Here is a 26,888-nt window from a genome sequence, read left to right on the forward strand (position 1 = left end):
CACGCCGCGGCCGCAGCCTGAGGGCGAGTAGGAGCGGCGCCACTGCGGGCCCCGACAGCCCCCGGCGGCGCCAGGGGCGGCGGCCACAGCGCAGGTCCGAGCTGGGCGGGGCCGTGCGCAGGCTGGGCTCCAGGCGGGAGGGGGGAGATGGAGGGGCGGGGCCTGGCGGCGTCCGAGTCGTCAGGACAACCCAATGACCCGCCAATCTCCTGTGCCCAGCCAGGCGCAGCAAGCCCGGCTCAGGGGACCAGCCGGCCGAACTCGGCCGAGCTGGGCTGGGCGGTGCTGGGCCCGGGGCAAGGTCACCGCAACAGGCCGGCCCTGGGGGCTCTGCCGGTTACGGGGTCCCGAGCCAGGTGCGGGATGCGCAAAGGCTCGGGATAGTCGAGAGTCTTGGTGGGCTGGAGGCGCGCGGGAGCACAGGGCCCGGGGAGGGGTCCCAGGTGGGGCCCACGTCTGCTCGCTGCCTGCACCTCCCATGCCCCCCAGCCGGACAGCTGCGCGCATGGGGGAGCCCCGCTCTCGCTCGGGAAAGGCAGTCCTTTCCGCTGTGAACGCCCCGTGGGGCCCCTGCCCCTCTGGGCGCGGCGGGGTCGCACGCAGCCCGCAGTTTCCCCAGCGACCCGGGGGCGCGCGACCGAGACCTGCAGACGGATCCCCCTCCCCAACGCCGTCGCGGGCCACCCCCAGGCGCACAGGCAGCCCTGAGCCAGACGTGCGCCCTCTGGTCACCCGGTGATGCACCGAGCACAAGAGGGTCGCCAAGTGCCCCCTCCGCGGCGAGGGTTAGAGTGGGCCGCCGCGGGGCGCCCGCCGGTGTCCCCTAGGCGCCCGCGTCTCCGCGGCCCGGCCCGACCGGCTTCCTGCTCGCGTCGCCGGGACTTCCTCCCTACAGTGCCGGGGGGCCACCGGGCGCCTGACCGGAGGCGGGGGGCGCGGGGGCGCGAGGAGGAGGGGGCCGGGCAGGGCTGGGAGTGAGGGTGGGGGTGGGGGGGTGGCCCTGGAGCAGGGGTCCTGAGCTCAGGCCCGCAGGTCCTCTCGGCGGGCGCTCGCAGCCGCGGGGCCCAGGGGAGGGCGCAGCCCTGCCCCGTCCCGGGGGTCCGCAATGCGCTTCCGCGCCGGCTCCGAGGCGCCCTGTTCTGGCCCGCGTTCGCGGGCGGGGGTGCCCCGCGCGCCCCTCCCGCCGTCCCGGCCCGCTCGCGGTGGCCGCCCCGAGCGGAGCTTTGTGACGTCAGGCGGCCGGCGGGCGGCGTCACGCGCGGGCTGACCCGGCGGCGGCGGCGGGGCGGGGGCGGGGGCGCGCGGGCCGGGACGCGGCGCGGGAGCATGGAGCCGCGGGCCGGCTGCCGGCTGCCGGTGCGGGTGGAGCAGGTCGTCAACGGCGCGCTGCTGGTCACCGTGAGCTGCGGCGAGCGCAGCTTCGCCGGGATCCTGCTGGACTGCACGAAAAAGTGAGCGGGGGTGGGGGCGCGGGCCCCGGGGCGCCACGAATCTCCCGGGACGCCCCCACCCCCACCGCGCCGGCGGGCCCAGGGCGCGGACGGGCTCCAGGGCGGGGGCGGCGCGGCGCCGGCGCCCGCTTTCGGTTTCCTGAGTCCGGGCTCCGGGGCGCGCGAGTGCGGCCGCCACTCGGGGGGCCAAAGTGGCTCTCAAAGTCGTCGCGACTTGCCGGGCGGGAGCGGCGGTGGGCGCCGAGGGGAGCCGGGCGCTGGGCGCACAGCCCGTGTCCCCGCGCCGCCGCCGCGTGCCGCCGGCTCCCCGAACTCCGCACGTCTGCCATAATTAACGCACTTTTCTTTGTTCAGACGCACTGTTGAATTCGGCTGTTTTCAGAATTGTCATCGGTTGGGGGGTGGCGGGGGAGTGGGTTCAGATGAGCGCTGGACTTGCCCTGCCAGTCACTCACGAGTGGGGGTGCCCTGCCTAATGTCCTGGGGCCCCCCCCAGGCTCCTAGGAGCCCCTCGGGGCTCTGGGTTGCTGGCAAGCAGTTGTGTCCAGCCATGGGATTCAAAAGCAGTGTTTGGTGGTGGTGGGTGGGGGAGACCCTGGCAGTGTAGGAGTGAAAACAGACAGGTGGAGGTGCTGGGCAGGGGGGTGGTGGCGGGTGCCCTGCTTTCTCGGGTGGAAGGGGGTCCCTGGGCAGGCCTGGGGGCACATCACCCTGAGACGCACCTGTGCGCCCGCTGCAGGGACCCAGCAGCAGGAAGAGTCTCCTGGATACAGTGTCACATGGTCGTGAGCTGTCTCACAGATAAATGATTAGGCATTAATCAGGCACTGATGTCTTAGTGCTCCTGCTGGGCCTTATCTGGAGGCTGCAAGCAATAAATGGCTCCCCTTGCAGAGGCCCAACTTTTTCCCTCCGTGGGGCCCAGATTTTGTGGCAGTCGCCTGGACGTGGTAGGAAGACCATCACTCTTCAACAGTTAACCTGCTGCTATTCTCTCTCCATTAGATGGGCCAGAAACCATTTATGCACAAGTCATGTGATTTAACATATGGCCTCCCGGGTGACTGTCGCCCCACTCCGCCCTGGAGACCACGGAGGGTGCTTGGCGGGACCAAGGGGTGGGGCTGGGGTTGGGGGGGGTGCTGCAGCAAAGCCACCTGGAAGCTGCCAAGCCTGTGCCCTGCGGTGGCCAAGGTATCCTGCCACTGAAGGCCACTACTTCCTCCCTCTGGCGGGATGGCCCCCTGGGGCCTGCTCCTGCTCCTGGGTCTGTGCAGGGCTGTGCCTGGCCCGGCCTTTCCTCCTTGGTGAGGGGCATTGCAGCATAGGATCCCTCCTCCGTTTTCTGGGCTCCCCAACTCAGGACAGGGGAGGCTGTGGGCCCCTCTGACTTGTGGGGGGAATGTCTGTGGAGGAGGCAGCCTGGCCTCCCTTTCTGTCTGCCTCCACCCCCTGCCCCCCCCCCCCTCCGCCCAGGCTGGGGCTAACCTGGCTTGGAGATCAGCACTCCCCTCGTGGAAGGGAGCCGGTCGGGCTGGGCTCCCCAGCATGGGAACTGGCAGCCGTAGACTCGTGGGCGTTAGCCCTGCCAGGGCCACGTTGAGCTGTAACCGGAGCCACCCACAGAACCCGGGCCTCGGTGGGTGCAGCTCTGCTCCTCACGGGCTCCTGCTGCACTCCCAGCACCTCCAACCCGCCACGGCTCGGTCCCAAACCTGCCCCGGCCCACCCTCACCCCCCCCTTTGCCTACCGCTCTGCCTTCACCCTGTCTTCTGTTCTGGGCCCACAGTGTTAAGAGTTCAGCGCTCCTGTTTACAGCCCGTTCACCAGGTGGGGTCCACTGGCAGCTTATAATCTGGCCTGGGTGTTCTGGGCAGTGGGTGTCTGGCCTTGAGCTGCAGGGTTCATAGACTTCCCAAGGCCAGTTTCTCCTCCGTGCCTGCCTCCCTTCATCTGTGACAGTGGCGGGGCTGGTCCCTCGGTGGGGTCCCCATCCTGGGTGTGGGCCCTGCCCAGCCGGGCCCAGCAGCTGGGAGCCCCGATTGGGAGCTTTCGGGTCCCAGCACAGTGGGGTTGTGCAGACTGTGTTTAGGGCAGCCCGGCTGCAGCTGTTGGTGTGCCCATGGTGTGCCGCCAGGCACGTGCCGGGAACTGTCATTTAGCAGCGGCTTCCAGAGCTGGTGCGCAGACCTGGAGGACGGGAAGCCCCGTGTGGGGGTAAATCATTGCCCACGTCTCCTGCAGGGACAGAGCCGTCCCAGGGGAGGGGCCCTTCGCGCAGGTCCCATTCTCTCTCCTGGAGCAGGGCCCAGCAAGCAGGGTGACTCACTGGGTCTTTGGGAGGCGGTATCCCCTCCCTTGGCACCCTGGGAGATGGGTTCCCTTCCCCAAATGTTTGCAGAGGAGAAGAGCTCCCCGAGGCCTCCAAGGTCTCAGCAAGTGTGTGGCACTGCCAGGCCAGGGTGCCAGGCTCCTCCCCCCCCGAGTCTTGAACCTGCTGCCAAGCTGCTTTGTGATCTGAGGGAATACCCTCAGCTGCTTGGTGCCCACCCTCATGCATCCTCCTGCGTTCATCGACTCCCCACTGGGTACCTGGGCTGAGTGCCAGGCACCCCGCTCGCCACGATCCTTCCCGTCTCCCTACAAGGCCGTGATTCTTTCTGGTGTAGTAAGGATACCGATGGCCCAGGCCTGCCTTGACCCCACAGGCTCAGACTGGGGTGCAGGGTGGGTGTGGGCATTGTTTTGTGGGTGGTTTGGGGGTGCACCTCTGGTTGAGGACCCCCAAGTGGGGTGGCCCTGTCTGAGGCATGGCCCAAGGACAGCAGAAGCCCGGAGTGGTGAAGGAAGATCTCATGGACAGCAGGAGCGAGGACCAGCTGCCCATCAGGTCTGACAAACCCCGAGGCCCCCGGCCTTCATCTCTGAGCTGGTGTTTTTCAAACTTCCCCAGTTGTGAGTCATCCAGGGTGCGATTACCATACAAGACTTCTGGGCCTTTGTGACCCACACCCCATCCTGCGAGGTTGGGACTCCAGCTTCTGTAGCCAGCCAGTCAGGAACCGCAGCAGGCCTGTCCCTGGGCAGGAGAGCACCCTCGTTCCACCTGGGGTGCACTCCTACTGGTCACCGGTCCCAGGGTGTGTCGCTGGACAAATAAGGACAGACACCTGTTCCAGGTCCTACTGGGCATACCCTCCCTGTCCTCAGGGACCCAGAGGGACTGAGAGCAGGGTGCCCAGTGTAGCATAGGGTGGCGTGACCCCCAGCAGGCAGACCGCTGCCTCACAGGGGACCTGGCCAGTGGGGAGGTGAAGAGGGGGTGTGGACTGGGGGTAGCCACCAGATGGTGTAGAGAGGGATGTAGTCAGCTGCTGTGGTGGCTAAACCTTTGAGTCCAGGCCTCGGGGGGCCAGATGTGCTAGCCTGGCCCCGTGGCTGGCCCCAGAGACCCTGGGTCTACCATGGGGGAGGGGCGTCCTCCCATGTGTGGCCCTGGACAAGGGACCATGCTGGTGTCCAGGCTGTGACTTCCCCGGCCAACTTGTTTTCCCCAACTCCCTGAGCAGAGGTGGGCCTGGAGGCCCGGCCTCCCTTTCCCACGTGAACTTGCTCCTGCCCGTCCCTCGGTGCTGCCGGCCGGGGCGGGGGGGGGGGGGGGGGACTGCGATATATTTTCTAAACCAACATGTAGGACGCGGGGAGCCCGGCCACAGAGCGGACCTTGCCGTCTGGACTCAGGTCCGCCCTGGGGCCGCAGGCTCCTGGCTATATGGTGCTCCCTGCAGGCAACTGAGATGGACCCCTGGGCTGTTTCTGGTCCGGAAGCCACGTTTCTTCACCTCTTTACTGGACACCAGGGTTGCCTCTCCCCGTGGGAGGATGAGGAAGGGAAGTCCGGAGCAAACGTGGACCCGGCTGGGGTCAGAGGCTGCTGTCGGGTTCCATAGCCACTTGGGTCCCGAGTCTGCAGAGCGGGGAGGCCGCGGGGGCGGCCGGGAGCTCTGGCAGGCGGCTGGGCCGGCTCCTCCTGGCCGCGGGCCAGCTCAGGCCTGGCTGCTCTGGGGGTTTGCTGAGCTGGTTGCATGGGTGAGACCTCAGGGGGGCGGGGGAGCTGAGGCCGGCCGCGGGTCTCCTGCCAAGGACTGCAGGCTAGGCTGCTTCTCTCTCCTGTGTCCGTGCAAATGGCCCTGCGTTCGTCTCGGCAGAGTGGGGACCTTCCGGGGAAGAACTACTTTGCTTTTGGGTCTGACCCTCATTAGAGTCTCCTGGGCTCTCAGTGTCCCCAGCCTTTCCTCGGAGCTGAGGCTATTTGATCCTCCCCCAGCTCCCAAGGACTCTGTGCTGAGCTTTGTTTCCGGGTCCCCCAGTTTCCTGCACGGAGACCTTGGCCAGCCTGGCAGCCCAGTCCCCAGGGCCCCTCCCCACACAGCTCTCTGTCCTTGGGGAGGGAACCAGCGGGGACCCTCAGCAGCACGGAGGGCAGGACGGTGGGGGGGGGGGTGCCTGGGCCCCTGGCCTGGGGCCTGGCAGGCTGTCTCCCCCAAGGCCCTGCGGTATCACCTGCAGGGCACTGCCGGGCTGGCCGGGGCCTCCATCCCCAGGCACGAGCCAGTGTCAGCGCAGCCTGGCCTCACTGCGGGGCTGGGCCCTGTGGGCGAAACGCAGGGTGGTGCCACGCCTTATGCCCTGGAGTCCAGCTGAGGTTGCCCCACTGGGGCAGGGTGCTGCCATCCTTGCCAGGGGGAGTGGCTGGTGCTATCTGCCTGCCTGGACGGGGGTTCAGACCCCGACCGTCCCCGGGCTTCCCTCCGCCCCCCATCCGTAAGCAGGGGACGGCTGCGCTGTGTGTGTCCTGGGGCTGTCTGGAGGGTTCTGGCGCTGAAGCCCGCAGTCCGGGGAGGGAGCCAGCCCCTAGCTGCTGTTTACCCACCAGGGTTGTGGGCGTGGCCCGGGTAGGGCGTGGCCTGCACAGGGCCCGCCCTGGGAAGGAAGTGTGGCGGCTGTGTGCTGGCCAGAGTCACGGGGCCAGCCACCGGGTCCTCAGCAGGGTGCCACCCCCCGGGGGGGGGGTTGCAGCTGACCTCTGGAAGCCCCCCGGCACCCCGCCCAAGGCAGGAGCCCCCCCGTAGGCCGAGGGCGCCTGCATGCTAGGGCAGGGACACGCCTGCTCTCCAGGCTCCCAGTACTCTGTGAAGCCAAGGCCAGTGTCCAGTTTGACCTACCAGGGCAGGGAGGGGTCACTGCCTGACCGGCCTGTGCCCAGGGGCCATGCCTTAGAGCTGTGGCTCAGGTCAGGGCCTGGATCTCTGTCCCAAACATGCAGGGACTCCCTGAGGGGGGTGTGCGCCATAAACCTGGGGCAAAAACCTCCCTGGACCCTGGCTTTGGGGCCTTCGGGGATAGGGGGACTTTCCACCCCCCACCCCCCCGCCCCCTCGCCCCAGCCTGCCTTGTAGGGGGAGAGGACTTTAGAACCCCCAGGGTGGGCTGGCTCCTGCAGAGGAGGGTCTGGGGGGATGAAGGGTTGGTTTGGGTGGAGGGTGATGGGAAAGGGGCTGCCCAGGGGTTGTGCTTTTGGGGTGCCCTGGGCCCCAGCCTGGCAGGAGGGGGTCTGCACCGGCACAGACTTGGGGGCAGGGGGCAGGGCAGTCTCATGAGCAGGGTGACCACAAAGAAGCCTGGGGGGGGTGGGGATGCAGATGAAGGGGAGGGTATGAGTGAACCCCCCGTTCATGGTCTGAGTGCCTGCAAAAGTGGGCGGGAAGTAGGCTTTGGGGGGCCTTGGGAACAGCCCTCCAGGTCTAGGCATGTGGATCCTGCCTGCCGTGTGGACCCCTCCTCGTCTGTGGGACCCCTGTGGTCTATAGACCTGCCGACAGGGTGTCCTCTTAGAGGTCCCGCAGCCTTCCCTGTGGCCCTTGTCTCGCGCTCACGGGGTGGCAGTTGGGGTGCTCTGTGCCTCAGCCTTAGCTGGGGTACCCACTCAGTGTAGGGGCCGGTGTGCCATCCAGGTGCTGCCTGCGGGGCCGAGGCTGTCCCTTGAGGGGCTCCTTGGGGGCCTCTTGCACTGCGGGTCTTCTGGATGTCAGCCTCTGGCAGAGCACCCCTGCTGCCCGGGGTGGGGACCCCCTGGCCTCCCCTCTCTCCTTGCTAACACCCCCTGCATCGGAGGCCCCTTCGTGGGGTGCTATGGGTTACATGGAGGGAATCCTGAAACCCCTCACAGCAAGGGGCAGTGAACATGCTGGCCCAGGAGCTCGGGGTGAGTGAATGCGTGTGTGTGCGTGCATGCACACACGCATGTGCCTTCATGTGAGCACATGAGTTTAGCGCTCAGAGTTCTTAGCTGCTTTTGGAGCCTGGCGAAAGAACCAGGGGCTGACTTCGGTGTGGGGTCCAGTCCTGGCTCTGATGCCCGGGGACTCGGGGTGACGTTTGCTGACACACCTGCCTGTCACGACCGCGGGTGGGGGTGCGGGCAGCTTTGGGCAGGGGCTTATGTCCCACACCTGGACTCCGACAGTTTCCATAGCGGGCCGCACAGCACCAGTTTTGGGCCTGACGTCCGTGCAGCGTCTGTGTCAGCCGCTCAGGAAGACCGCCAGGGTAGCCCGGACACCAGCAAGCGTGGCTCTGCGCCGGTAAATCCTGACTTAGAAAACTGGTGCTGGCTGCTGGGGCCGTGGGGTCTGTGAGGGCATGACCCCGGGAACCCCCTTTCCCACCCCTGGTCCCCAAGAGTCTGAGCCCGTCCTAGTGTGGACATCCTGCAGTGCTGGATTCCCGCAGTGGCTGAGGTGCAGGAAGCTGTGTGCACACACGGTCAGCACCTGTGTAGGGAGAGGACTCTGCTGCCGCTTGGTCAGCCAGGACGCGGGGCCTGGGGCTGCAGGGGTGGCAGCACAAGACGTCCCATGGGGACTCCTGGTCGTCCCAGGCCACGGGGCAGGTGAAGAGCCACATGCCCAGAGGAGGATGGGGAGGGGGTGGTGGGGCTCATCAGCCACCGGGGCACAATCCCACTGGGGAGGGAGCTGGGTGGTCGCTCTCCCCGGCTGGCCCTACTGCTCCCCCCACTTCCCCCTCCCTCATGGCCACAGGTTACAGGTCAGCACTTTGGCGCAGGCTGCCTGGGCCAGGTGGCCATGGACCTGTGTTTGCTGGACTCTGGTCATGAAGAGAAGACGTGAGCCCCTCGTCCCCCGCCCCCGCCCCACCCACGAAGACTTTAGATTCAGGGCATGGCCACAGGTAGATGAGAACCTGATGGGAAGGAGGAAAACCACAGTTTCCAGGCTTTTACCATGAACTTGAATTAAACAAAAACGGGGCAGTGTTTGCACGCAGACCTGCCGCCATGTTTATTAGTTCATCAACCTCGTGACCCTGAAGACCATGGGGAGGCGATGCCCTCTGTCCCGTCTGTGCCCGGCTCCCGGCCCTGGCACTCGGGGGCTGTGTGCGGGGCAGTGATGTCGCGGATGGTCGGCCCTTCTTAGCTTGCCTGGATGTTTCTGGAGAGCAGCAAATGGGGAAACCATTTGGAAATTGAAACAGTGGAAGTGTCCATCTGTCATTTCTACTCTGGTCAGATTCGAAATAGGGAGGACAGAAGTGTCGTGTTCTAAGCCTTGTTTCCTGCAACTTGGTGGAAGTCTGCTTTTGTGCTTAAAAAAATAACAGCTTTTAGCTGAAGTGGTCTTGCGAGATTATATCACATTTGTTGAAAAGTCATGCATGCTCACCACTGGAGAAAGGTGTGGAGTATCGGGCTTGTTTTTCACCGTTTGGATGTTTTCCTGCTGCACCGTGGGTCGCTGGTCAATTAGATGCAGCGACATCCACAGCACAGGGCCTCGGGGATGGCCCTCCTCTCTGGAAGGCTCTCTGCCCGCTGACTTTCATCAACAACCCCCCCCCCCCCCGCAGGTGCACAAGACACCCCCCCCCACAAGGTGCCCAGAGGTCTGCACAGAGGAGGCTGCATGGTCCAGCACTTCCCGGGGAGAGAGCAGGCCTCTAGCTGGGCAGGTCCCAGCTGGGGGGCCCTGTGGGAGCCACCCTACCCTTGGCCTTGGCTGTGGGGTTTTCATGGGAGGGAGGTGGGTCTCCTGCCCTCTCTCGTCCCCTTCCCATGGGTCACATGGCCTTGTTGATGCTGCTTGGCCCACTCCCCTCCTGGAGCTGGAGGTCCTGAGGGAAGGGCCTGGGGGTGCCAGGCAGGAGGGGTGGTCCTTTGAGGTTGCGATGGGCAGGGGTGGTGTGGATGTCGCCTTCACCTGCGGGCAGTGAAGACCGTTGGGACCGACTCAGCATTTAGGAGGGAGTGGGCTCTGGTTTGCTGGCTGACGCCTGTCCTCTTTCCATGACCGCCATGGCAGCCCCCACCCCCGGACACCCTCGCACACGGCAGGCACCTGGGCCCGTGGGTAGCATGTTCAGGGTCTTCCCTCAGGAGGGAAGAAAGTGGGTGGACAAGGCCGGTGACCCGGGGCCACTGGCCACAGAGCAGACCCCGCACAGGCCCAGTCAGGCCATGTCACAGCACCCGAGACTCCCCAGACCCTGTTCTCAGGCTTGCAGGGCCCCCACGCCTACACCGGGTCTTGGAAGGCCTCTAGCTGCGAGCCCACATGCACTGAGATATGGACATTGGTGCCTGACAGACCCGAGAGGTGGCCTCCATGCTGGTCCCCAGGCTTCATAGAGCACATGCCTTCCCCTGGGATGTCCCACATGGGGGACACATGGAGGGGTTTGCCCCTGTTCAGAGCCTGGAGGCACCTGCAGATGCTCCGGGCACATGCCAGCACCCAGATCCCGCCGGGCCCCTGGGGGTGGGGACTGGGTGCAGCAGTGTCCTCACGGTCCTGACTTGTCCCCTTCTGTCTCCCCGCTGCCAGGTCTGGCCTCTTCGGCCTGCCCCTGTCGACTCCACTGCCCCAGCCCGAGGACCCCCCTGTCAACGGCTGCCACGGCCCGGCCCCCACGGAGCAGGACGGAGAGGCGATGCAGCTGGGGACGGGCCCTCCGCCGCCTCCCTGCGGGGAACAGCCACCCGAGACCTCAGACCCCAAGCCGCCCCCACCCCTTGTGCCACCGTTCCCGCCGTATTTTGAAGGCGCTCCCTTCCCTCCCCCGCTCTGGCTGAGAAGCACCTACCGGCAGTGGGTACCACAGCCGCCACCCCGGACCATCAAGAGGACCCGCCGACGCCTGTCCCGTAACCGTGACCCGGGCCGGCTTGCCCTGAGCCCCATCCGCCTGCGGCCGCGCCAAGTACTCTGTGAGAAGTGCAAGAGCACTCTGAGCCCCCCCGAGGCCAGCCCCGGCCCCCCAGCTGCCCCTCGGCCCCGCCGGAGGGTGGGCAGCGGCCCCGGCCCCGACAGGGAGCCCCGTAAGCTCGAGGACCCTGATGGCGGAGGGGACGCGGCAGCCACCAGCACGAGGAGAAGCAAGAGGGAAAGGCAGGCGGAGGACAAGGCCCGCGTCCCCCGGAGCCCGGCCATCAAGATCTCCTACAGCACGCCGCAGGGCAAAGGCGAGGTGGTGGAGATCCCCTCCCGCGTGCACGGGTCCCTGGAGCCCTTCTGCCCCTCCCAGGCCCTGCACGGGGGCAGCCAGGACCCTGGTGGGCCCTCCGCCTCTATCCCCAAGCTGAAGCTGACGCGTCCCGGGCCCCCTGGCACCAACCTGCCGCCCCCCAAGATCCGCTTGAAGCCCCACCCCCGGGGGGCGGGGGAGCGGGAGCCCGTCTACAAGGCCGAGCTGGTGGAGGCGCTCAATGGCCACGGGCGAGGCCCCCGGGCCCACGCACCCGCTCTGCTCGGCCACGGCTCTGCCGGCGGTGGGCTGGTGGACTCTTCTTCTGGAAGCTCCGGCGAGGAGGATGAGGACTTCAAACGGTGTCCCCCGGGTCCGCACGGGCAAGAGAGCCTGGCTCTCCTCGCCACCTGCCCCAGGCGGGGGACCGAGCGCGCGAGCGAGTCGGTGTGGAGCAGCGACAGCCTGGACGAGTCCAAGTCATCCAGCTCGGAAGTCACATCCCCAGACACGGGTGACCTGTCGTCAGGCGACGGCACGTCCGCGCGGCCCTCGTCCAAGGACGCGAGGCAGACGGTCCCGCCGCTCACAGTCCGGCTGCACACACAGAGCGTCTCCAAGTGCGTTACTGAGGACGGGAGGACGGTGGCCGTAGGGGACATCGTGTGGGGTAAGATTCACGGTTTCCCTTGGTGGCCAGCGCGTGTGCTTGACCTCAGTCTTAGCCAGAAGGAGGACGGGGAGCCCTCTTGGCAAGAAGCCAAAGTCTCGTGGTTTGGTTCTCCGACTACGTCGTTCTTGTCTACTTCAAAACTCTCCCCTTTCTCTGAGTTTTTCAAACTGAGATTTAACCGTAAGAAGAAGGGGATGTACCGCAAGGCTATCACAGAGGCTGCAAACGCCGCGGAGCACGTGGCCCCGGAAATAAGGGAGCTCTTAACCCAGTTTGAGACCTAACTCAGGCGACCAGGTGAGTGTGCGCCGGGGCTGGGGTCTGGCGGCCCTCTGCGGCCAGCCGCGGCCTCTGGCCATGTCCAGCGCCTGGCCGTTTGGAGAATGGTCCTGCTCGCGGCTACTGTCACTCAGCTTCGCGGGTCACCGGAGCAAGCCTTTCAAAGTAGCGGCATATCCGAGGCCTGTGCCCAGAACAGGCCCCGTTTGTGTTGCTGTGAAGGATCTGCTTACCCTTTTATCTGCCTTCCCACCCTGAGGAAGGAGCAGGTTTAAAAGATGGCGGTCTGGACCGAGGGGTGGGGTGGGGGCTTCCTCAGGGGCCGGGCGCTCTGAGAGGACTCAGCCTCCCCTCTCCCTGGACTGGAGCCGTGGCCCCTCTCCCTCCTGTCCCCAGGTGGGTCCTGACTCAGGAAGAAGGAAGGGCACTGAGCTGCGGGCCCTCAGACGCCACTCCGGTGGCCCTCGCCCCCCACCCTTCCGGCCGGCCCGGCGCCAGTGTGGGTCCTTCCTGGGCCTGTGGTGGCCAGGTGCTCTGGGTTCCCGGGGGTCGCTCTGGGCTCTGTTCCCGGGCCGGCCTCTTGCCCTCCGACGGCCTTCCAGGAGAACTTTGTAGGATCTTCAGCCACGGGCCTTAGGAGGGTCCTCCTTGGGTGTCTGTGGTCACCATGTGGGGGTGTCAGGAAGCGACCGAGGGAGCGACCGAGGGACAGACCCTGCCTGCCGTGAGCGTCCCCTGGGCCCCGGCACAGGGAGGTGCTGGGCATGGTCTCATCGGACAGCTGCCACCAGCTCTCGGACCTGTGCACTGGGGGGTGTCCAGCGGGTCACTGGCCCTAGTGGGGACCTCCCGGAGCCAGCTCCCCTCCGTGGCCTCCCCCCTGGGAGGAGGTGGGTCCTGTGCAGGCGGCCTGGGCTGGACCAGAGGGTGTGTGGTGGGGTCCCTCTGTGGAGGTCAGGCCGTGGCTGTCTTCCTGACCCCGTGGAAACAGAGGTGCGGGGAGGTGGGGCTGTGCCCAGAGCTGTGGTCCCCCATCCTAGCTGGACCTCTGCCTTGGTTCCTGTGACCTTCAGCTGACCTTGCCCGGTCTGGTCCACCTGCCCATCCCCCTGTCTGGCACCACAGTCCCCAGCTCGCGCCCTCAGGCCTTAGCAGGGCTGGCAGATATGTGCTTGGGAAGGGGTTTGTGGGGCACCTGGCGTGAGCCCCTCTCACTGCTGTGCCACGTGGATTGGGGGACCCAGGATTGAGAAAGCAATGACGATGAGGGGGGCACCCGGGCAGGGTCGCAGGCAGGGCTCTGGGAGCCTTGCCCCCACCCTTTCCCCCGCTGCGTCCCGTGTCAGTCCCCGTCACATGCCCTGAATGACTCCCAGGGGTCCAGACACAAACCTGTCCTTTCCGGAACCAGGCACAGCTCCTGTGAGCTCTGGCTCTTCATGTTGGGGCGCGGGCATGGCACCAGCCTGTTGGCATCGAGCCAGCGAGGGTCTCAAGTTGGGGGCGCCCTGTGGGGCGGGTGGCTGGCTCCCCAGAGCGGAGAGGTCTGGGGAGTGGTCAGACGCGTCTCCCTGCTCCGGGCACGGCCTGGGGGCCTGGGGACCCTCTGTGGGGTCCTGCCCACATCTGTGTGCCCTCTGCCGTCCCCAACCCAGGCTCGCCGCCCACCAGGCCCCTCCTGCCTTTGGCCTGGTTGTGGGTCAGTGTGGAGCCTAGGCACCTCTCCCACTTGCCCGTTTCCCGTGAACTGTGGGCCCGTGTCAGCGAGGACGTGGTGAGCAGTCAGTCCTCAAGAGTGACCTTCGGATCCCTGGTCACAGTGGGCGCTTACTAGGGACTGTGAGCCCACCCGGTGCCCAGGGGGGCCTGGGGGACAGGGAGCCCCCCACCCCTGGAGAATGTTGGCCAGCTTGTTCCGGGCTGGCTGTGTTTACCGGGAAGCAGAGGGAAGAATCTGGCCAGACAGGTTTCGCTGCTGCAGGGGCTGTGCCCACAGACTGGCCTCTCCTCCCTCCCTCCCTCCCTGCCTCCCTCCTTCCCTCCCTCCCTCCTCTGGCTCTCTCTCTCTCTCTCCCTCTCCCTCTCCCTCTCCCTCTCTGTCTCTGTGTGTGTCTCAGTCTCTTTCTCTGGCCTCTGGGCAGCACCCATGCTTCCCCAGCAGTGCGTGGAGCTCTGGGAGCATAGGATGCTGGATCTCTTTAGCACCAAAGCCCAAAGTGGTTTTGCCTGATTGGCTTTTGAGTTTTGTGTTTTGAGGTTGGAAGACTGTGCTCTGAGGGCCTCACCAGCTGGTGTTTAATAGGCTGGCGCTGGTCAGCGGGGCTCTCCTGGTGGACAAGTTTGCTTTCACGTGTCCGTGATGCTGTTTGGGGGCCAGGCCCTTGGCCTGCTCCTTGAAGGGGAAACTGGGAACTGCCTTCTGTGGGGACGGTGGGCTTCTCTGGGCAAGCCCAGGGCCGCAGGGTCTGGTGCAGGGGGCTGCCCCGCACAGTGTGTGTGCTATGCTGATGGGGGTTGTCTGGCCGCCAGTACCTGGGCCCCCTGGGAGGAGGGCTGCGTGGGCCTGGAGCTTGGGCAGGGAGACCAGTTGGGGAAGCTTGTACTTTAGGCCGCGTCCAGCCCAGCGGGCGCTGCTAGCGGGCCCCAAGGACATAGGCGGTGTCTGCAGTGCCCCCCGCGCCAGTCAGGGGGAATCCCAGCCGACCCCGCGGGGTCAGGGCCCTCCCAGGGCCTCTGTGCCCAGCATCTTGTCCCGAGAGATTCCTCTGCCCGCCTTGCAGGGTGGCTGGAGGCTCAGCTGACTGGGGTGCCCACAGGGACGTTCTGGAGAAGTGCCAAGCCGGCCTGGGACATGGTGGCCAGGGCAGCGGTGAGAGGGCACAGTGGCCCTTGGCAGGGACTGCCCCCAGAGCACCGGTCCAGCCTGGGGGGACGTGGGCCTCCTCCTGAGGAAGGCCCTGACCTCCAGGGACAGACACAGGGCCGCCCGGCACTGGCCTGGCTGGTCGCTTGCTGCTCTGGCCCCAGCAGCCCGGCAACTCGGACCTCATTGTCCCTGTCTGTCTCCGAGCGACGGCCCTGCCTCCAGGGCTGGGTGGTGCGTGAGGGGGCCCCGGGAAGCCTGGTAGTGACCTGTCGGCAGCCGCCTGTGGAGGTGGCCACTATGCCCTCTCTGGCTCCGTGGGGGCTCTTTTCACAGGGGCTCCTCCCGTGCCCCCCCCCCACAGGCTGTCAGGGCCCCCCAGGGAGGGCAGGTGGGAGGGTCACAGGCTGCACTCCTGGGGTGGGGACGGGCTCACGCTCCTGGCTGGATGGGTGGGCATCCTCCTCCGGCTTGGACCTTGAGGGGCTCGGCTGGTCAGAGGGCCTCATCTTGCAGGCGGGGCAGGGACGGTCAAGAGCGTGGGGCCAGTCCCCCACCCTGAAAGGTGATGGCGACTCCTGAGGGTGGCTGCCCACCCCCAGTGGGCCGAGAGCTCCACTAGATGGGGGACAGAGGGGGCACAGTGTCACTGCGGCCTCACCCTGTGAATCACAGCCCCCAAATTTGTGCATAATCACACACAGGAACGTGCTGAGAAGGGACGAGGGCCCCCCAGCGAGCATCTGGCGAGGAAGCTGACCTGGACTGGGGATCCGGGAAGGCTTCCTGGAAGAGGTGACATATGGCTGAGCGCGAACGGTGAGCTAATCGTGAGCTAATAGGCTGGGGGGTGAGTGTCCTAGGCAGAAGGAGGGCGCGAGCCCGAGGCCTGTGGCAGGAGGAAGCCTGCACGTTCCAGGGTGGGGGAGGAGGCAGACGGGCACGGTGATGCTGAGGCCCAGAAGGCGGCCTTGGCCTGAGAGCAAAGGACACCATGGGGGCCGTTAGGCAGAGGGGTGAATGGCCCCGTTTGGGCTGAAAAGACCTCAGGTGGGGTCAGGGGGTGAGGAACGGCAGGAGGACAGAAGCTGAGGCCAGGGTGGGGAGCCGATGGAGGGCAAAGGGCAGAGTGAGGAGCAGGAGCCTGAGAACTGGGGACCACTGGGGACCAGGTGGCCCCTGCTGGCTGGGGCCTGAGTGCCTGAGTCTTGGCTGGGAGATGACTTGGGCCCAGTACTCAGGAGCGTTGGGGCTGGGGTCATGGAGCTGGGGAACGATCTAGGCCCCACAGAGCAGCCGCTAGGGCGGAGGAAGCTGCAGAGGAGAGAGGCAGGGGGGCCACGGACTCAAGGGGGCAGCGGGCGCTCACGGATGGGAGGGGCCGGCAGGGTGTGCGGGGACAGAGCCGTTACTGACGGTCATGGGGAGCACGCCCCAAGGGGCCCAGTGTCCTGGGAGCCCCGACAGCACCGCCTATGGGCCTCTGGAGCCTGGGGCCCCTCCTGGGCAGAGCCGAGGGGTGGGCGGGCTGTTGGTGGTGCTCTGCTGTGGCGCGGCCCGGGGTGGGGGGCAGCAGGGTCCCCGGGGCCCGTCCCAGCCTCTCGGGCCAGTGGGAAGTTCACAGGCTCCGTGTGAGCGGGAAGGGCCCCAGGGCTGTTGTCCAGCCTCCTGTGGAACCAAAGACCCCAGCACTTCCCTTCCTGCCTCAGTGGCCGGGGTGTTGGAGGGCAGGAGCTTTTTGGGGTCACACAGCCATCCCCCTCGTGGTGCCGGGGGGGGTGGGCAACTCCAGGACTGGACTTCATGCCTCACTGAGCATCACTGAGCGTCCTTGGGGCTAGCCTCATCCCACGTATTAGCTTCCTGTGGCCGCTGTACCCCCACACTGGCCGCTCGGAAGAACAAGACTTTATTCTCATGGTTCTGGAGGCCCGACCCCAAATGCAAGGTGTCAGCAGGACTGCGCTCCCTCCGGAGGCTTCCAGGAGAGGATCCTTCCAGCTCCCGGGGGCTCCCAGAGTCCCTGGGCTTGTGACGGCATCACTCCAACCTCTGCCTCTGTGGTCACATGGCCTCTCCTCCTCCTCAGTGTCCCGCAGGGACCCGAGGACGGCCGCGGGGTAACCCAGCGTGGCCTCATCCCAGCGTCCTAGTGTAATCACACCTGCAACAACTTTCCCACTGAAGGGGACGGTCCCCCAGTCCCCGGGGTTGGGACCTGAAGTCTGTGGGGCCCCGTTAACCCACGGCCTCCTCCTGTCTGGCCAGCAGATGGGTAAGGGGCCTGCATGTCCATCCTGCTCAGGCCCACCAGCCTCTTCTTCGACGGGCGAGCTGGGCTCAGGGAGGGGTCCAGTGGAGCCTGCGGGGGTTGTGCGGTGATGGACGGACTCGTTCCAGAGGGATCCGCTGTCCTGCCCGGGAGGCGGTGCATGTGGCGGTGGGTACTGGCAGCTCCGCGGGCCACTTTGCGCTTCAGCTCCATGGTGCTCATTTCTCCCGGGTTACGGAGCTCCTGCAGGAGAGCCAGCCCAATCCCGCTCACGGAGCTGCTGGGCCTGGCCTCACGCCTGCCTGGCGGCGTCGCCCCCATGGAGGCTGGAAGCTTGTGGGGCGCTTGCTGGTGGGGCTGGGGTGGAGGTGTCCAGACCCTGGCTCTGCGGTCTCACTTTCCTTGTGGGTTCTCCCTTTTGGAACAAGGTCCTTGAGCTGCATGCCCCAAACTGGCTTTTGTCTTTTCCAACCCTAAATAAAAAGGTACTTCCACTTCTGAAGATGGGTTTCTCAGTGGACTCAGTGGACTCTCGCTTTCAGAGAACTCAAGTCCTCGGTGAAGGTTGTAATTATTTTGTTCCCAAAGGAAAGCGAAGGCCTATAATTCTGAGCCTGCTGTGGGAAGTCAGGCCCCGTCCCGCCACCCGGCTGCCGGCACCGCCCCTGCCGCCTCCTCCGGGCAGGGCCCTGCGTGCCTGGGAGGGCCAGGGGGCCAGGTGGGGTGCAGGGGGAGGCGAGGCAGGGGCAGCAGCTACGCAGTTCCCCGGGAGACTCATGGGGTATTTGCAGCGGCTCTTCCGGGCACCAGGTGCCTGGGGTGAGGGGACTTCTCCTGGTGGGGGGCGGGGGAGGGGGGGCGTCCAGGCAGGTGCCCTTCCCCCTGGTGAGATGCCTGGCCTGGCAGAAGAGCCCTGTTTGCCCTGATTTTCATGGCTTCCGTGCCCCCCCAGCTCCAAATACTCGTCCCTGGCCCCACCCCGCCTCTGTACCCCTGGCCCGAACCCAAACCCAGAGGCCCAGAGCACTTGGGGAAGGACCCGCACTGCACCCCCATGGAGGGGACCTGCAGGCGGCCCCCCTTCTTCAGCACTGCTACCCTGTCCGTTGCTTAGCCATCCCGCAGGGACACTGGTCACCCCGTAACGTAGGTGCAGTCTTGCAGGACAAAGGCAGGACCACTCTCCAGAGTGACCAGTGAGCTCTGTCCTGGGCGTGTGCATGTCACACAAGCTCGTGACTCCCTTCCATCCATGCAAATACTACGGTTTTGGGTGTTCGTTCTGTCCTGTCCCTGGCGGGTAGCTCACCAGCACCCGTGTCGTCTCTGGCAACGGCTGTGCTTTGTGCCTGACGGGATTCTGGCTCGCGGTGGGCATTTCCCGTCTGGACCTGGGGTCGGCCCGCCCCCAGGGGGTCCTGGGTCCTCTCCGGAGACAGCTGTTGGCCACCCCTCCTGCCATGAGGGGCCCCAAGCTTCCCCGCTGTTTCCCGGCTGTTTCTAGCCTTTGCCAGTGACAGGTTTGGGAATAAGAAGAGAGATCGTGACTTTGTGACTGATTTTTCTCATTCGGAATTTTTACTTCTTTAACTTTTATATTTGCATTTCTTTTCTCTTACGCTGAAAATCTTCGTGAAACTCACGTCATTAGAGTTGACCTCTGAACAACACGTGTTTGACCTTCGCGGGTCCACTTGTAGGCGGGTTTTTTTGAGAAATACACCGCAGTATTGTGAATGTGTAAGAGCAAATTTTTCTCTCCCTTCCAGTTTTCTTAATAACGTTTCCTTTCGTCTAGCTGACTTCTTTGTAAGACTAGAGCGTGTCATATGCACAACATACAACATACGTGTTCAGTGGCTGTGTCGTCGGTGAGGCTCTGGTCCACAGCAGGCTGTTGGTAGTTACATTTGGGGGGAGTCAGAGTTATACGTGGAGTTTTGAGCGTACGGGTGGCCACACCCTAATCCCCATTGTTATTCAAGGGTCAACTGTGTGAACTTTCCGTGTAAACGTTAGCGTGTGTATTGTATGTGGAATAGTAAATGTACATATGCCGTGTGTTTGACATGTAATGTTGAGCCACCTAATCTCTGTGGAATGTGTCGCATGTCATCATGTCAAAACGACAGCACCGCAGTGTCACCCGTGGGCGATTAGGGGGGACACTGCAAGGTTTCCTTGTGGATCATCTTGTCCCTGGGGTCTGGCCCTGCACGGGCTGGGGGCTCTGATTCCCCTTCCAAAGTCATCCAGACAAGTCCTTTCTCTGTGGTTGTTGTGAGCTCAAAACACAGGGTCATTGATTTCAGTCTACTTTCCACGTCTACATATTCCTGTCTTTGTACATTTTGGTGTGTATTTCGTAGTTCTGTGCACATTTCTGAGGGTCCCACGTCAAATCGATGCGACCAGGCCCATTTGGAGCACCCCACAGGGGCTCAGCCTTGGCTCGGGGGTGGTTGGTTCTCCTACATTTGCGACATAAGCAGACACATACGTGAAGCCCCCTCTCCCCACTTAGGCTTGAGCGGCATCCATAGTCCCCCATGCCTAGCTTTCTCTCTGCCCCACACCGAGAAGATGCTGGTGGCCACGTGCAGAGGCCACAGGCAAGGACCACGTCCTCATCCCGGCAGAGCGCACGGGCACACCGCAGCCTGTTCCTCAGCATCCTTACGGACTGCGGGCTGTCCACGCTTTCCTCAGACAAGGCAGGCTATGTGCTGGGGGTGGGAGCAGGTCTCCAAGCAGGAAGGTGCTTGTGTCCTACGGGCCTTGGGGGACCTGAGACTCCGACCCGACCCAGTGGTGGGGCTGCAGGCTCCAGGGCAGGGAGGCCCCCAAGAACCCAGGTTTTCCCTGGGTCCTGGCTCGTGGCACTGGGTGGCAAAGCCACAGTGCCTGCCTCACTCCACACCTGCTGGCTGCTGTCTCTTCCTCAAGGTCATGGCTTTGTGTCCCCTCCTTGGGGAGGCTCTCCCAGAGCTCCCCGTGCACAGCTTCGCTCACCCCACACCCTGTTCTGTGTGCCGTCTCCCCGTCAGGTAAGTTCCTGTGAGTTCAGACTCTGGCAGCAGGGGCCCATGACCCCAGAGGATGGGCCGTGGCACCCCAGATGGGGACACTGGTTCATGTGAGGCACGGAGCCAGGGTTCACTCCCAGGCCAGGCTCTGCACTGTGTGTCCAGCATGCCAGGGGCTGCTGGGCGGCCCTGCCTTGGCCTTGGAGACGAGAGCCAGTTGCCTGCTGTGTCCCCACACCCTCAGCACGGGGGCCAGGGGAAATGCTCCCCAGCTATGGCTGGAAGGGTAACTGGAGGGGGAGGCAGCCTGGGAAGAGGGTCTGGGGCAGATAGGCAGGTTGGCATCTCCCTGAGGCACCTCTGGACTATGAACCCTGAGCTGGAGGCTCCCACATCCACGTGGACAGGTCACGTGGATCACAGGCCCTCCCGGGGCCCCTCCCCGCATGGAGGGGGAGCACTGGCTGGGAGCCGGGCGCCTGGGCCTCTGGACCACAAGGTGTGGGCCGCATGTTAACCTTCTGGATATCCTGGGGAAACCTGACTCCCAACAGCAATCTTCCCGTTCCGCATTTCGGAGGAGTTGGCATTTCCAATGCGGCCATTCCTGGGACTCGTCCACTTCCGGTGGGCGTGACTGACCCTGATTCTGAAGGCCTCCTGCCGGCATCTCTGAACTTCCCAAGGGTGACAGGGCTGCACCCCCGTTTCCCAGGCCTGGGGACCCCCACACCTGGGCCAGGGTCTGCAGTGCGGCATGGGTGTATGTGGCTACAGGAACCGTGGGGACCAAACAGGTGGCATAGGGCCTGGTCCTGCAGAACGGGGTGCTCAGTCCATGGCCGAGGCCATGCTGGTCTAAGCAGGGTTGAGGGTGTGGCCGTGCTTGGCCAAGTGGCAGAGTGCCTGTGTGTGTGGCCCCTGGAAGGCCACATGCTGTGGGGCTCTTGGGGCTGGGCATGAGGTCACAGGTCCGGATGTGAGCATGGGTGGCCTGTGTGTGTGGCAGACACTTACGAGGGGCGGGGTCTTGTGTGTTGGGCATCTGCGTGGCTCCTGGGGGCCCTGCATGTATTCTGTGTCTGAGGATGGCCATCAGTGATGCGCGGTGAGCAGCTGTGGGCCTTCGCCTTGTTGCGGGATGTGCGGGGGTTCCTGCTCCCCACGGGCTGCTGTACCCGTGCCGCCGGCTGCGGTTCGGCAAACAGGCCTTAAGTGCAGAGAGCCGCAGGTCTGGTCGCCCGTCATGGGGCCTGAGCACTGGCCGCTCGCGACATGCTTCCCGCCCGATGCCCTCGCGGTCCAGGCCCTCCTGGTCACCGCCGTCTTCCCCGCAAGCTCCAACGGAGGACCCGGTCCCTGGGGCGACAGTGTCTCAGACGGGCAGCACAGCCTCAGCCGACCTCGACTGGGGGGCCCGCGGTGGTGACCTTGGGGCCCTGTGGGGGACACAGCTCCTGTGTGCTCCGCTGGGGCCCTGAGGGGCAGACGGGTAGGGGGCTGTCCGAGTGCTTGCGTGGTGGATGCAGGAGCCAGTGCCCTGCCCAGGGACACCAGGGAAGCCTGTCCTCCCTGGAGCAGGTGGGCAGCCTGCTGGGCCGTTGGGCTGGTTCCCGGCCAGTAGGGCGTCTCCCTGCCCAGGAAGTCCCGGGAAAAATGAGCTTTTCTCGGCGCGGTGGCCGGAACCTGTGTGGTGACCTCACTTTTGCCATTGTTTCCAAGTCGGGGGGGGGGGCGGTAGGAGGGACAGCAGGGGGGGCTGGGCTGCTCTGGGACGGGGCGTCCGGGCCAGCAGGGGCGGGAGGAAAGAAGCCTATGCTGAGGGGTTTCCTGGCTGGGGTGACAGCAGAGCAGGGGACCCGCCCGGCCGTCTCCAGATTTCTAGGAACACCTGCTCTTCTCATGGAGGCCCGGCCAAGCCGGAGGGCTTCCAGGAGCCAGTGTCCCTGAGGCAGACACCAAGTGACGACCAGCCCTCCTCAGGTCGCTCGAATCCCGTGTTTGGAACGAGGCAGGCGGCTGAGGGATGTGTACGGATGGCTCCAAAGGTCGGTCGCGGAGCGGGGCGTGAGCAGTTTTAATGATCTCCGGGGACCGAGTGGCGCGAAGCGTGCTTGCCTTTGAGGGGAGCCCCCGAAACACTCAATGGAAAGGGGCGGCCGCTGGATTCTGGGTGGCGCTGAGCCTTTGCCCCCCAGCAGCCCCCCCTGTGATGGGCTGTGACCTCCCCAGACCCCGACACCCCTCCTCACCCCTCCTCACTGCTCCTCCCCTGCACTCAGCTCCCCGTGACTGTGGAGGCGTTGTGGAGGTGGGGCTGCCCGACCCCAGCTGCGCCTCTCCCGGAACGGGAACAGTCTGGGGGGCCCAGCTGCGCCCCCGCAGGGAGAGGTGAAGTGTTGGCGGGAACGGGATGGGTTTGTGTGCCCGGCTATGATCTGGTGCGTGTTTCTCGGGAAGGGATTGCTCCTCCAGTCGCTGGGAGTCTGCCATCCTCAGCAGTGCGGGGCCAGAGTTGGGGCGGGTGTGGGGAGGAGGGGCGGGGGCTCCATCCAGCCCCCGTCCAGTCCACGCACAGTGGCTATCTCCCTCACCCAGCTTCCCTGAGGCTCCCCCAGCAGAGCGTACCCAGCAACAGCGGGTCACGTTCTTCTGGGGGACACTTCCTCGGGGACCCTGAGTCAGGGCCTCTGCCTGGCCAGGGAAGGGACTGCGCCCCAGGTCAGGGCAGAAACCTCTACCCGCTGAGCGTGTGTTGCTCAGGTCTTGTCCCTCACGGGCCAGGGGACGGTAGAGCCGGTCTGGACACAGCCAGCCTTCCCTGCAGGGTATGTGGTTGGGGCCAGGGTGGGTGGTCAGGCCTGGACTTGGGGCGGACTGTTCCCAGCAGAGGCACCTGTCACCTGGGAGCCCCTCATTCCTGGTGCTCAGCCTGCTGTCCAGCCACGCTGCGGGGGTGGGGGGTGGTTCCACGACCACGGAGGCCTAGGGCCTGATGGGGTCCCCTTCTCAGGCCTCTGAAAGACCGGGCTGCCCCTTGGGGACACCTCGATTCCAGACATCTGTCCTCCAGGACGGAGGGAAGGACTCTGTGTTTGGAGCTGCCCAGTCTGTGGTGCTTTGTTCTGGCCTCCCTGGGATGTGGGTTTGCAGTCTGGCCCCAAAGCTGGTTGAGTGATCTTGGGCAGGGTCTGGAGCCCCTCTGAGCCTCAGCCCCTTGGGGTGATGGCACCCCTGGGGTTGTTGTCAAAATAGAAGTAACCCAGCGAAGCTGCTCCCTGTCCGCTCCCCACCAGACCACCAGGGCCGTGGTCATCACTGTCCTCTCTCTGTGCCCACTGCCCCTCCTGCCCCCCTAGGGCCTGCTGCTCCCACCCCCTGAGACCCCGGGGCAGGGCGAGTGTGGCTTGCTGCAGCCGCTGAGGGGGCCTTTCCGGCTCATTGGAGTCCTGGCCATTTTGGACAGAGGAGGACAGCCTGTCCCTCCTTCCCCCTCCCAGCCAGACCACTCACGGGTGGGCTGCTTGCTCTCAGGCCTCTGCCCTGAGGTCTTTCCTGGGCCCCCAGGAACCTGACAGTGGGTCCGGGCCTGGGCGGGCAGTGTGCCCCCGCCTCGGTGACACTGCAGTGCAGGGCCATCCACCATGTCAGCCCTGTCCCATGACCAGCAGCCCTCCGTGGGCAGGTCAGTGCCTTGCCCCCTCCACCCAGCCTCATCCCCGGGCTGCTTTGGGCCCCAGGTCCTCCCAGCCACCTGCTTGTACCACCTTGTCTCCCTCCAGGCCAGCCCCCTGGGCAGGTGTGGCGGGCACAAGGCTGGCCCGGGGACCTGACCCCTGCTGCACTGGGGCAGTGAGGGGGGAGCCCAGTGTTGGTGGAGGAGCGGCGGGGGCGGGGGGGAAACGTGGGTTTCTCTGTCTCTGGGGGTTTTATCCTGCGTAAATGGAAGAAGGTTCTGATTCTCGGTTCCCGCGAGAGTAAGGTGTTCCTGAACGTAATTTCTTTTCATTTAAGTTTTATTTGTACCGGTGTTATGTATGTTCAAATTGTAAAGGCCCACTGGTGACAGAAAGTGTGTCATGAGAGAATTCATCTCCATAGTCCGAAATGGTGCACTTTCCTGCTGTTTCTTATTCCATGATTTTTCAATCGAGGCGCCGCTCGCGGACATTTTTTCTGTAGAAAATGAAGACGGAGCAACTGTAGAAGTCCCCCTCCCCCCGGCCCCCGGGCACGCACACAAGCACCAGGTGGGGCTGAATCGAGACTCGGTGTGGACGTGGGAATTCACAGCGCGTCCACACAGATCAGCAGGACTGCGTTTCTGGTCTGCTCGGCTCTGTTCTCTGGGAATTGAATTTGCCTCATTTTTTGGCTGCCTAGTTTTTATATTCTTACCATTTATTTGTCCCCAGCTCAGGGACATCAAATCTCCCAGTGCTTTCAGACATGCGTGTGATCGCTGTGTGAACAAACTTCTCCCAAACACACCGGCTTCAGAGGTTGCGGGCACCGCGTTTCTTCCAATTCTGCGGGGTCCTGGCCACACCGGGGCGCCGGGCCACAGACTCCTCTGCTGTGGCCACTGCCGCGTGGCGCCCCACCCTCGGACTGCACGTGGCTGTGCGCGTCTGCCTCTCTCTGTTTCTCTGTCTCTGTCTCTCTCTCTCAGGCGCACCCAGGGCCCCTCCGGGTGGCCGTCTGCGCTTCCTCCCGGCACACGGTGGTCTCAACCACTGGGACCTAGTCGTGGTCTCCTGGGGGCTGAGCCAGGACGGGCTCGTTGTCGCTTCTGCTTCTTTTTTTTTAAGATTTTATTTATTTGAGACAGAATGAGAGAGAGAGAGAGAGCACGCACATGAGAGGGGGGAGGGTCAGAGGGAGAAGCAGGCTCCTTGTCGAGCAGGGAGCCCGATGCGGGACTCGATCCCGGGACTCCAGGACATGACCTGAGCCGAAGGCAGTTGGTTAACCACCTGAGCCACCCAGGTGCCCCCGTCACTTCTGCTTCTTGTGGTGGCCTCAGGGCGCCCTGGGTGGGGGGACACCACACCTTCTGGTGGGAAGAGCCACAGGATGTGGCCAGTGGCGCTCTGTGGCGCCCCCTTTCCTGGAGCCACTGTCTGGCAGGACGGGCCTCTGGCTGCCCTCCCCCGCCGGGAGCCTCCTGTGACCCAGTGACCCCACAGACCTGCATGTCCCCGTCCACCCCTGACTAATGGGCAAGCGGGGATTGTGGCAGAGAACGCTCCCCTCTAGGCTGCTGGCCTCAGGCGGGCTCCCCTCCTGCAGGCTTGGCTGCTGTCTGGTGTCGAGACATGGCCTGAGGTGTCCATGTGCCCCTGCGGCCAGGGCCGCCTGCTCAGGGACGGCCCTCTGGGGACCTGGGTGGTCACATGGGAGGTGGGGACACGTTGAGAAGCAGGGCTGAAGCTTGACTTCCCACCAACCTAGGGAAGGTTTTTTATTTGAGGGTCTGCCCCCCGACCCCAGAGGGTTCCCCCAAACCCTTCTGGAGGGCGTGTCTCTCCAGAAGGTGTCAGTCACATACCCTGACGGTAGCACGTCGGGGTTCCTGAAGCTGTGAGCCCCAGGGCCATGTGCACAGCCATTAGCTTCCCCAGCCCCCCAGGCCATGAGCAGCCGGAAGGATCTAGAACAGTAGGCCTCCTCTCAGAACCCCTGTGTGCTTCACGGGGAGCCCCGTGGTCTGGGCTTCCAGTTAGTCAAGGGTCCTGCACCTTTTTCTGGGAAATTCAGGGTCCCTGGGAGGTAGGATGGACACGGTGTGCAGGGTCGGGGGACCCCGCCCGGGAGGCGCCGCGGGCACCAGGGAGGTGGGACTCCTGGGGCGGTGAGGGCCACTGGGAGCTGGGGGTCCTTGGGGACCCCTGGCGAGGCAGAGCCTGAGAAACACGGCTCAGAGACCCGCAGTGGGTGCTCTGACCCGCTGCTTGGACCCCCAGCACCTAACCCGGACGTAACCTCTTTCCCGTTCTGCCTCCGTCAAGGTCATCGACGATGAGAGCACGGCTGTTTGGAGCTTCCGACTTTGGGGGTGCCCTCCACGTCCCCCATTCCGTCTGAGGGACCCCGCGTGCCTTCTGGCCAGCTGTGTGCAGAACATGCCCGGCCCGGGGGGGCCGCCTGCTCGTGGTTCCGCAGAGAGGAGGTGTGTCCAGCCCGGAGGACAGCGCCCCCACGAGCACAGCGGTTCCTCTCCGCTGAATGTATTTATTCCCCTCACTCAGACTTCAGTTCTTCTGGTTTGTGAAATTCCAGGAGCCCAGCCTCACGCCGCTGCCGCCGACTCGTCTGCACCTGCGGGGGCGCCACGGAATGGGGGCGGGGTGCCCCACGTCGGGCGTCCAGGGCCAGGCCCAGCACGGGGTCTCTGTGCACTTGAGAACCGGGGACCCTGCCTACCCCATGTCCCTCCCAAAGCCGGGGTCCTGCCAGGTGCCCAGCACCTGCCCTCAGGGGCCGCCGTGCCCCCCACACTGCTGCGCGGCTCCCTAGGCTGTGGGCCTGGGGCAGGCGCCGCTCTGGGAACGTTCAGACTTCCACAGGAAAGCAACCTGGCCCTGTGTTTGTAAGAGCGGACTCCTCTCTCCTTTCTGTCACTTTAAAGACCAAAAAGAGAAAGAAACAGAAAATGGGTTCTGCTCTTTCTTCGTTTAAACATGAGCGAGAGTAAAGGGAGGTCTGTGTTGAGGCGCACTCCCGTTGCGTCGCGGGAGGTCGGGCCTGCGGAGGGATGTGGCAGCTTTGAGAAGC

At 64.8% G+C, this 26,888-nt stretch overlaps 1 protein-coding gene across 7 annotated transcripts; it reads left to right on the top strand.

Moving 5' to 3' along the window:
- The first annotated feature begins 247 nt into the window (after positions 1 to 247).
- PWWP2B (PWWP domain containing 2B) lies at positions 248 to 26,888 on the top strand. 7 transcript variants are annotated; one of them, XR_003518717.2, is made up of 5 exons: positions 1,297 to 1,451; positions 10,359 to 11,968; positions 15,518 to 15,632; positions 26,123 to 26,283; positions 26,394 to 26,888. XR_003518717.2 is itself a non-coding variant. In XM_027587795.2 (3 exons), the coding sequence occupies exons 1-2, from the start codon at positions 1,327 to 1,329 to the stop codon at positions 11,953 to 11,955; spliced, it is 1,722 nt and encodes a 573-aa protein (XP_027443596.1). In that variant the 5' UTR covers positions 1,297 to 1,326; the 3' UTR covers positions 11,956 to 11,968; positions 26,123 to 26,888. The 7 variants fall into 7 exon arrangements, 2 of the variants coding, with proteins under 2 accessions (XP_027443596.1, XP_027443612.1); XR_003518718.2 differs by adding an exon at positions 7,979 to 8,096 and having other exon boundaries at positions 1,318 to 1,451; positions 26,123 to 26,888; XR_003518719.2 differs by lacking the exon at positions 1,297 to 1,451 and adding an exon at positions 248 to 356 and having other exon boundaries at positions 26,123 to 26,888.

Source organism: Zalophus californianus, chromosome 15, assembly GCF_009762305.2.
Source record: "Zalophus californianus isolate mZalCal1 chromosome 15, mZalCal1.pri.v2, whole genome shotgun sequence".
NCBI classification, from domain to species: domain Eukaryota; kingdom Metazoa; phylum Chordata; class Mammalia; order Carnivora; family Otariidae; genus Zalophus; species Zalophus californianus.

Excerpts from the sequence above, each read along its gene's own strand:
- PWWP2B (XM_027587795.2), top strand. The coding sequence starts at position 1,327 with ATGGAGCCGCGGGCCGGCTGCCGGCTGCCGGTGCGGGTGGAGCAGGTC. Across the intron at positions 1,452-10,358 it reads CTGCTGGACTGCACGAAAAA|GTCTGGCCTCTTCGGCCTGC; the intron begins GTGAGCGGGGGT and ends CCCCGCTGCCAG.